Source organism: Cherax quadricarinatus, chromosome 23, assembly GCF_038502225.1.
Source record: "Cherax quadricarinatus isolate ZL_2023a chromosome 23, ASM3850222v1, whole genome shotgun sequence".
Lineage (NCBI taxonomy): Eukaryota > Metazoa > Arthropoda > Malacostraca > Decapoda > Parastacidae > Cherax > Cherax quadricarinatus.
In genome coordinates, this window is record NC_091314.1 from 8,269,496 (window position 1) to 8,279,391 (window position 9,896).

A 9,896-nucleotide genomic window follows, 5' to 3' on the forward strand; every position below is an offset into this window, starting at 1 on the left:
GGTCAGTTTTGTCCCAGGCTGCAACCCACACCAGTCGACTAACACCCAGGTACCTATTTTTTACTGATGGATGAACATGGACAGCAGCTGTCTTATGGAAACACGTCCTAAATATTATTATTATTATTATAAAAAAGAAGCGCTGAACCACAAGTCATACAGCACAGAACACGTCCTAATGTTTTTCAGCCGTACCGGGGATTCAACCTCAGTGAGTTGAGTGCGCTAGCGATCGATGGTTGTTAGTTTTTTTGTGTGTCTGTTTGTTGGTTGTTATTTGTTATTTGTTATTGGTTGTGGCTGCTGTTGATGGTTGTCAGTTGTTGCTGCTTATTGTTGGTTGATGGTTGTTAGTTGTTATTGTTGGTTATGGTTTGTGAAAATTTGTGTGGACTGCCTCCAAGTGAGTCGCCTACCCTGGCAAACTCTGTTGACACCGAGCTCTGAGGTGGGTACCTCAGCCTCACAAGTGGCTTATAGAACAGATTTTCACAAATGATTGTTATTGCAAGAAACCTCGCCTGCATGCACGTATAAAGGACTAACTTACTTGGTGTTGCAGCATATATCCTGATCTTCAACTTCCTAAGCCTAACTTTAGCCTCTTTGGACTTCCCCTTGGAAACCACGTGCAACCGGGAGCATTAATTCCTGCAATATTCAATCGTAATTAGTGTCCTGCCTGCACCTCAGAAATTCCTATATCCAAGAGGGTATGTATCCCCTAGTATAACTATGCAGCCTCAGACACTAGCTTCAGACGGCTCTGAGACACTGGTACTTACTGGGCATGCTCTCTCTGTAGCACGCCGAGCCCTCAGTAAACTCAACCCACAATCTCCTAAGACACTGGCCAGAACCTACGGGAAAAGGTGAATATCTCGTCTTACTGTATGGGCTGATGGAGGAGATCATCTACGGTACATCGAGGTGCCTCTACCAGATTTCCCCAGGTCTCAGATGTGAAGACACGTGGGGGCGCCGCCTGCTGTTCACGGCACGTCTTGTCCAGTCGGTGTCTATCGTAAGAAGGACGCTATTCTGTCTTTGTGACCTGCGCCCCGCCATTCAAGCTAGGGCTGCCAGTTCTCCCTAGCTAACTTATCCTAGTGTTTGCCTACATTATCGGCCTATTACTACCTATGTTAAGGTCTTAGGTCTACTCTATCATTATCTACAGATGCCTTAGTAAACCTAATATTAGTGTACTACCAGTAAAACTACCTACTCCTTCCCTGAAGAGTAAATCTATAAATTAAATAAGCTTACCAACAACCGCCAACCAGAGAATGCCTTGTTTGGGAGGGTTTAAGGGCCTATAACTATAACTGTGTCTAGCATTAGGAATAATATTAGGAGAGAAGTAAATAATGAAAATGATTGTTATAGGAATGCAGTTAGAAGACTGAGTAGATCTATAACCCACTATGATAACATGAACGTAGATAAGTATGTTTATGGAGCAACTTGCAATGTGAACAGACTGACTGATGTTGTAGTGGCCAGGCTTAGGCTTGGTTACAAGTACTTCTGGCAGTTTGGGAGACACACAGATGATGATCAAACTAAATGTAAATTATGTGATCAGGCATATGGTCACTCTCTTGAACACTATGTGCTTAATTGTCCACTTATTGAGGAATACAGAGACAGACAGTATAATAACCTATGTGACATGTCAAGATATCTTATTAATGAAAATAAGATACCAGATATACTAAGCAAATTTCCTAAATTTGCTTGTAACAGATAAGTGAACTATAGATATGTAGATATAAATCCATATGTATTCCTGTTAACCCTTTGGGGCCTAGTTCCTAGGCCTTTTGTGTATCCATATGCTCTCGCGCTACCGTCCACAGGATGGATATGGGGTGCACAATAAACTAGCCACTTCGGTGGCAAAATCTAAAAATCTAATCTTAAGGGCCGCTCGGCTCAAACGACAAGACGGCCATGCTGGATCTGAGCTGTGGAACTATTCGGACCAAATAAATTTCCACATGGTTGTTAGTTTGCTGCTATTGGCTGATAGTTGTTGGTTCTTAGTTGTTGTTGATGGTGGTAGTTGTTGGTCGATTACTGTTGGTTCACAGTTGTTGTTGTTGGTTGACGGTTGTTGGTTCACAGTTGTTGTTGTTGTTGGTTGACGGTTGTTGGTTCACAGTTGTTGTTGTTGGTTGATGGTTGTTGGTTCACAGTTGTTGTTGTTGTTGGTTGATGGTTGTTGGTTCACAGTTGTTGTTGTTGGTTGATGGTTGTTGGTTCACAGTTGTTGTTGGTTGACGGTTAAGGGTCACTCGAGCCTACGCTATACTGATCCTTACCTGAGTCAGGAGAGAATATATTGCCTAGATAAAGACAGAAATGGGACTATATACTAAGTTTCCTACGCAGAGAAACGAGAATAAAATGTTCTTAATTAAGTCACGTGGACTGCCTCCCCAGTCCACTTGCCTAAACCCCGGTGGAACCAGACTTCCACTCAATCCCAAGGAGCCCAAAGGAAATAAGTCATTTGGTCTGACTTTTTTAGGTTTTTCTAAGTAATTTACCCATATGTTACTAAGTATGATAACTGTAATCACCTAAATTCCTGTAACTGTACCTATATATACCTGTGCCCGCCCCGTGGCTTGGTGGCTAAAGCTCTGGCTTCACACGGCGAGGGTCTGGGTTCGATTCCCAGCGAGGGTAGTAACATTGGGTGTGTTTCTTTACACCGGTTGTCTATGTCCCCATCAGTAAAATGGGTACCTGGGTGTTAGTCTTTAGTTGAATACATTTTTATTATGTATCCCATACCCATCAGAAGAAGCGCTGCTGCCGCAGCCGCAGCAAGCAGCAACAAGGCTGCTCCTATATCTTGCCGTCCCCTGGGCCTATCCGAACTCCAGTGATGGCCAAATTTGCAAGTACTGCTGCAACAACATGCAAGTAACCTATAGTGACATAAAAACTGACGGTGACGACAACGAAATTGACTAAATATGACAAAAGAGGGACCAGCATTCAAGTACCAGACCTGCTGCCAGACGTGAACCAGACACGAGACGTTTTCCACTACAATGAAATAACTGACCTCCATATCAACTGCACCAGTGTTCAACGGGAAGACAACATGGCAGAAAACCTGATCAACTAAATCTCCAAGGAAATGACAGGTCTGTAGGACTTTTTTCTTCAGTGCCAAACGAGGGAAAGAATTGAGCCTTTAAACATGGCTGACCGGCATCCAAACAGCAGCTACTGCCAGACGTACAACTAGCGAAGTGAAATTCTCATCTTTACTGACGTTCATCTGTTGACAGTAGCATCATATCTGTACCACCATCATATCACCTGTACCAGTGCTAACGAGAGGGAAACACAGGAGACATCGTCAAATCAACAGTACAAAACTCCAAGGTTATAGGACGGTTATCCCTCAGTGCCAGTCGTGGGAAAGAAGTGAATAGTTAAATAGTCAAGGTTAATATTTTAGTAGCTGACCTATATTCAGCTGACCAGTGTACAGTGAGAGAATCATAGCAGAAAAAGCCAAATATATCTATAAGCTCAAAGAAAGTCAGGTTGTAGGTGGCGTTACTCCCCTCAGTGTTTTAAAAATGGCTGAGACACCAGAACAGGTCAGGAGACAACAACACCACACAACCCCCGATAAATGGAATTGAGGGGAATTTGGAAGGATAAAACCATTGATTAAACCTTTCTGGTCTACCAGAATGGAAAGGAGTTAGAAGTTAATTGGTGAAGCCAGACTGTGAAGTAAGGTGGGAAGGGGAGTGGGTAATAAGGGGTGTGTGAAGTTAAGGGAAAAGTGAGCAGTGAAGAGGGTTTTGAAGAGGAAATTTTACTAGTAATTCAGTGGTGATGGCTAAAGCAGATACTAAGTGTACTAGAGACTGGAAAAGAGAAATAAATATTATTGTATATGAGTAAAAGAGCGAAGAGTGAAAATGGCAGGCATTAATTTATCTTTCTTCTTCAATTCCATGAAGAAAGAAATCAGTCATGGGGGCTGGAAAAGGTGAATGGAGTAACAGCGCCCTGGATAGTAAAAGCCCAACAGTTGCCATCCTACCAGAAAAGTAAATCTCACTATCGCTGCAAGCTGCCTCCAAGTGAGTCGCCTACCCTGGCAAACTCTGTTGACACCGAGCTCTGAGATGGGTACCTCAGCCTCACAAGTGGCTTATAGGACAGATTTTTTCACAAATGATTGGTATTGCAAGAAACCTCGCCTGCATGCACGTATAAAGGACTAACTTACTTGGTGTTGCAGCATATATCCTGATCTTCAACTTCCTAAGCCTAGCTTTAGCCCCCTTGGACTTCCCCTTGGGAACCACGTGCAACCGGGAGCATTAATTCCTGCAATATTCAATCGTTATTAGTGTCCTGCCTGCACCTCAGAAATTCCTATATCCAAGAGGGTATGTATCCCCTAGTATAACTATGCAGACTCAGACGCTAGCTTCAGACGACTCTGAGACGCTGGTACTTACTGGGCATACTCTCTCTGTAGCACGCCGAGCCCTCAGTTAACTCAACTCACGATCTCCTAAGTCACTGGCCAGATCCTACGGGAAAGGGTGAATATCTCGTCTTACTGTATGGGCTGATGGAGGAGATCATCTACGGTACATCGAGGTGTCTCTACCAGATTTCCCCAGGTCTCAGATGTGAAGACACGTGGGGGCGCCGCCTGATGTTCACGGCACGTCTTGTCCAGTCGAAGTCTATCGTAAGAAGGACGCTATTCTGTCTTTGTGACCTGCGCCCCGCCATTCAAGCTAGGGCTGCCAGTTCTCCCTAGCTAACTTATCCTAATGTTTGCCTACATTATCGGCCTATTACTACCTATGTTAAGGTCTTAGGTCTACTCTATCATTATCTACAGATGCCTTAGTAAACCTAATATTAGTGTATTACCAGTAAACCTACCTACTCCTTCCCCGAAGAGTAAATCTATAAATTAAATAAGCTTACCAACCGCCAACCAGAGAATGCCTTGCTTGTTTGGGAGGGTTTAAGGGTCGCTCGGCTCAGACGACCAGACGCTCATGCTGGATCTGAGCTGTGGAACTATTTGGACCAAATAAATTTCCACATCCTCCCGCCGGCGAAGGTAGGCGCTAAGTCTAGATCAAGTCTGCCTCCCGCAGGCCCCCCCAGTGGGCCCTGGACTCGAGCGCCGTTCGACGGGTCGTCCGGCCGCTCAGCTCGCTCAACCTCTGGTCTGATTTCTCATGTCCCGGTCCCACCGTGTGGACCTCGAGAGGCAAAAGCCTGTTGATGGGTCTTATAGTCTCGACACCGTTCATTCTCACTTTCACCATTCTCAACCGCCCAGCCTTGTCTGGGTGGGTTGACACTACCAGGCCAAGAGGCCAGTATGCCCTCGGCGCCTCGGATTCTACCAGCACCAGGTCCCCTTCACTTAGCATCATCTTATTCGCCTCGGGGTCGGCACCATAGAAATGTTCCCGCAAGGTTGTCAAGTAATCCCTGCGCCACACCTGGTTCCATTTGTCCAGGATGTTCACCAGTCTGTTGTGACTCCTGTGCAGTTCTTCATTGATGGGGGGACCATCTGGCCCATAATAATCCAGCTCCTTGGAAGACTGACTCAAAATTGCGGGGAAGGGCTCAATCCTTCTTCCAAACAGCATGTGATTGGGGGTGAGAGCTTCTTGCTCGTCAATCCCATTTTGTACGTAGGTCAGAGGCCTGTTATTAACTCTTGCCTCTATCTCAACTAACACTGTCCTCAGTTCATCACAGCTCACCCTCCTGCCGTGCAAGACCTTCCGAATGCACCTTTTGACTGTGCCCACCATGCGTTCATAGAATCCCCCTTGCCAGGGTGCCCTGGGAGCTATGAACCTCCACTCGCACTCTATTCTCTTCAGGTGTTCTCGTACTTCTCCGTTGTCCCTAAGATTCCTGAAAACTTTATCGGCCGCCCTAAAGCTTGTGCCATTGTCCGAGATAATCAATCGCGGGCACGAGAATCTGGCAGTAAACCTCCTGAACAACTTCACGAAAGTCTCTGTCGTCATATCTTCTGCCAACTCCAAATGCACCGCTCGAGTAGTGGCACAGGTAAACAGGCAGACATATACTTTCTGAGGGCCCTCCTTAACGTCTCCTGGGTTCTTCAATGTGATAGCCCCCGTATAGTCTATTCCTACAGTCTCAAAGGGCCTGTCACTATGTACCCGCTCCTGAGGCAGCGGTGGTGGACCTGGGTAGGGTAGGGTCCTCCCATCGTACCGCCGGCAGACCGTGCAACTCTTTAGCACCCTTTTGACGGCAGCTCGACCCTTCAGTACCCAGTAATTCTGACGTAGGCAGGTGAGGGTATCTCCAAACCCCCCATGTAAGGTCCTCTGATGGGCATCTTGTATCAATAGCTCTGTCGCCCATCCCTCCTTTCCCAGCAGCACGGGATGTTTGGCCCCATAGCTGAGCTCAGAGTTTTGTATTCTTCCCCTGCATCTTATTAGCCCCGCATGATCTAGGAACAATCCCAATGAGTGAACCAATTTGCTGTTCCCTGAGTCGTCATCGTTGGACACGCGTCCTGACGCCATAACCTGCTGCCGGGTCGCAAGTACTTCCAGCACTCCTGGAAACCTCCCCCTTTGGTACTGCCTTATCCAATATTCTCTGGGACCCACTAGAGACAACTGTCGACCCTGGCTTACCTTGTCATGCAGCTTCCTCACGAATCGAAATACCATTTCCGTGACTCCTATAAGTTTTCTCCACGAGGAGTAGCGCCTGGGGTCAAATAATTCAGTGTCGTGTTCCCCCGCGAAATGTACTATGCTGCTGATTGTCTCCACGAATTTCTGCTCCGGCCAGCAATCCCTTGCCGGTAACCAGTCTGGGCCTTTGAACCAAAGCTCGCTTTTACTCAACTTTCTGTGTGTCACCCCTCGGCTTATCAGGTCGGCTGGGTTTTGATCTGTAGGCACATACAGAATTGTTGACGTTGACTGTAGTTCCCGTATCTCCTTTACCCGATTCCTGACATAGGGGAGCTTAGACCTGTCATTCTGGACCCACTGTAAGGCCACCTCCGAGTCTGTCCATACATAGGTGTGTGTCACCCTCAGATTACTTAACACCTCCTCTACGTACTTACCCAGTCTTGCTCCCAGCAACATCGCTGTGAGCTCTAGCTTTGGGATCGAGCAATCCTTCAGGGGTGTCACCCGCGCACGACTGGTGACCAGATTGACTTGGTCCCCGGCCACCAAATACGCTACTGCCCCATAGGCCCTGGAGGAGGCATCACAAAAGACGTGCAAGTCATAATCCCGCCCGGTGCACCCGATGGACCTGGGGAATGTGAACTCGTGCAATTCCGCTAGGTCTTTGTTAACCAGATCCCACTCCTGGCAGACTGTTTCTGGCAGTGGGTCGTCCCAACCTAGGTTCAGCTCCCAGGTCTGTTGTACTAGCATCCTCCCTCGAATGGTGATGGGTGTCAACAAACCCAAAGGATCGAAGGCAGTCTGCACTTTGCTCAGCAAAGACCTCCTGGTCAGCTTCCCTTCCCCATCAGGCTTCCTCTTTAGCCTAAGTCTGTCTTCCTTGACTTCCCACTCTAGTCCCAACACCGATGTTACCTCAGGCACTGAGTAGCCAGTATAGTCATGTTCCACCATGCCCCGCAACGTTGGATTGTTTGTCACCCATTCTCTCAATGGCATGTTAGCTGAGAGCATCTCCTGATTAGACTCTCGGTAAATATCCATCAACAGCCTTTCATCTGAGGTGGTACCCTGCATGTTGTCTACATAAAATAGGGTCTTCAGTAATTCTTTAAGCGGGCTGTTACAGTTCACAAGGTGGTAGTCTATGGTAGCCTGTAATAGGAATGGTGAACTAGTGGCACCAAACAACACTGCCCTGAATCTATAGGTATCATACCCTTGCTTGGGCATCTCCCTGTTAGCCAGCCACAAGAACCTTGTGTAGTCCCTATCCTGTGGCTGCAACCCAATACGTAGGAAGGCTTTGCTAATGTCTGCCGCATAGGCGTACTGTTCCGTCCTGAATCTCAACAACACATCTGCTAATTTCTGCGTCAGGGAGGGCCCTGTGAGCAGACAGTCGTTCAACGATGGCTCTCGGGGACTCGCCTGCGAGCTGCAGTTGAAGACTACTCTGATGGGAGTGGTTACCGACTCCTTGGTGACTGCCATGTGTGGAAGATAATGGGTGTTTTCCCCAGGGCTGGCATTGGGCACTTTCTCGATGAACCCAAGGGCCAGCTGTTCCTTAATAATATCATCATATTTCCCCACCAGACCCTTCCTGGTCAGGCTGTTCACCAATGAATTCAACTGACCACGTGCCCTCTTGAAATTAGTGGGCAGCGTTGGGTGGCCCGGTTTCCATGGGAGTCGCACCCAATACTGCCCGTCCCTGAACTGCACATGGTTCAAGTAATCTCGATACGTCTCTTCGTGTTCGGGGGGCGGCTGGTCACCTTTAATCCCTACTACATCCAGGTCCCATAGTTTATGGACCGGCTCACTGTCGGATATGCCAACTTGCGCCTCTGACAGGCCTTCGTGCACACCAATCTGCATCACCAGTACAGCCTCAGTCGCTGTAATACCAGAGCCCTCCTTTCCCGGGGTCGCAGGGAAGTGAGCTGGTATTCTGCCTCCTACGATGTACCCCGCTGGAGTCCTGTACAGGCCCACACCTTCCTTGATAACCCTTCTCGTAGACACGAACTCGTCTAGGTAATCCCCTCCTACCAATATGCCTACATTACTAACATTGTCTGTAGCAATGTCTGGTTCTGCTAGCTTCACACCCAACTCCCTCAAACGTTTGACTGCTTCAGCCAGTCCCCTAGTGGTAATGATATTGGGCAGCCTCTTCACCATCAAGGCTGAAATTTCCCGTCGATGCCCGGCTAACCTGACCGTCACATTGACTACTGGATAAGACCTGCGTGGGACTTCCCCACCAAACCCTTCCACCTTCATGTCAACTTTACCAACTGTCTCCAGCTTCAACCTAGTGGCTAGACTCTCCGCTATGAAGGATCTCTGTGCCCCACTGTCGAAGAACAAACGGGTTGTTTCAGACTTCTTCCCGTTCGCGACCACCGCCATTATGGTGGGCAAGGCCACCGAGCCTTGAAATTGCTCACCAGAACAAATTCTCGGTGCCGTACTCACCACACTCATCGTTACTTCTGACTTGTTCTTGCTCTCCGCCCTTTCTTGCGGTTTGCTCTCCTTAACTTGTGCTAATCCGGCATCATTAGGACACAGTGCACTGTGGTGCTTTCCCTTCCGGCAGCCCCGACACTCCCTGAGCATGGTGTTACAGTCCCTGGCAAAATGTTCTCCACAACACTTGAAACAAAGTCTCAACTCTCTTAGCCGTTGAACCCTTTGGTTATAGGTGGTGAAGCTTGAACACCCTGAACTAGCGTGTTCTTCATCACAAAACACGCACCGTCTCATACTGGCCGCTTTAGTGGCTTCTCCCTTGGCCCTGTGGGTGGAGGACTCGCCCTGGGCATAATACGTGCCTACTTTAGTGGGAGGTGGTTTAGGTCTATCTCTCGAATGTCTGGGGAAGTCGACCGACTTCTCCTTGGTAGGTAATTTCTCCCCCTGACCTATGCTCAGGTGAGATATGAGATCCCCTAACCCTTCAATAATTTGGCTTATCGTGAACCTATTCGTCCGATATTTTAAGTGTAACTCATGCACTGTCGTGCTAGCCAGTTTCCTCTGAATCACCTGGCTAAGGACCCATTTTGAATCATTCTCACCATGCAGATCTCTGAAACTATTGGTCAAGCTCATAATCTCAATACGGAACTTCTCTAGACTTTGACGGTCATGTCG

At 47.7% G+C, this 9,896-nt stretch overlaps 1 protein-coding gene across 1 annotated transcript; it reads right to left on the reverse strand.

Moving 5' to 3' along the window:
- Nucleotides 1-4,119: 4,119 nt before the first annotated feature.
- LOC138853121 (uncharacterized) lies at nt 4,120-7,703 on the reverse strand. The gene is made up of 2 exons (XM_070087854.1): nt 4,509-7,703; nt 4,120-4,374 (listed from the first exon to the last, which is right to left on the reverse strand). Exon 1 carries the CDS (start codon nt 7,680-7,682, stop codon nt 5,145-5,147), a length of 2,538 nt encoding a protein of 845 aa, XP_069943955.1. The 5' UTR covers nt 7,683-7,703; the 3' UTR covers nt 4,120-4,374; nt 4,509-5,144.
- Nucleotides 7,704-9,896: the final 2,193 nt, after the last annotated feature.

Coding starts and splice junctions, on each gene's coding strand:
- LOC138853121 (XM_070087854.1), bottom strand. CDS start 7,682: ATGGTGGAACATGACTATACTGGCTACTCAGTGCCTGAGGTAACATCG.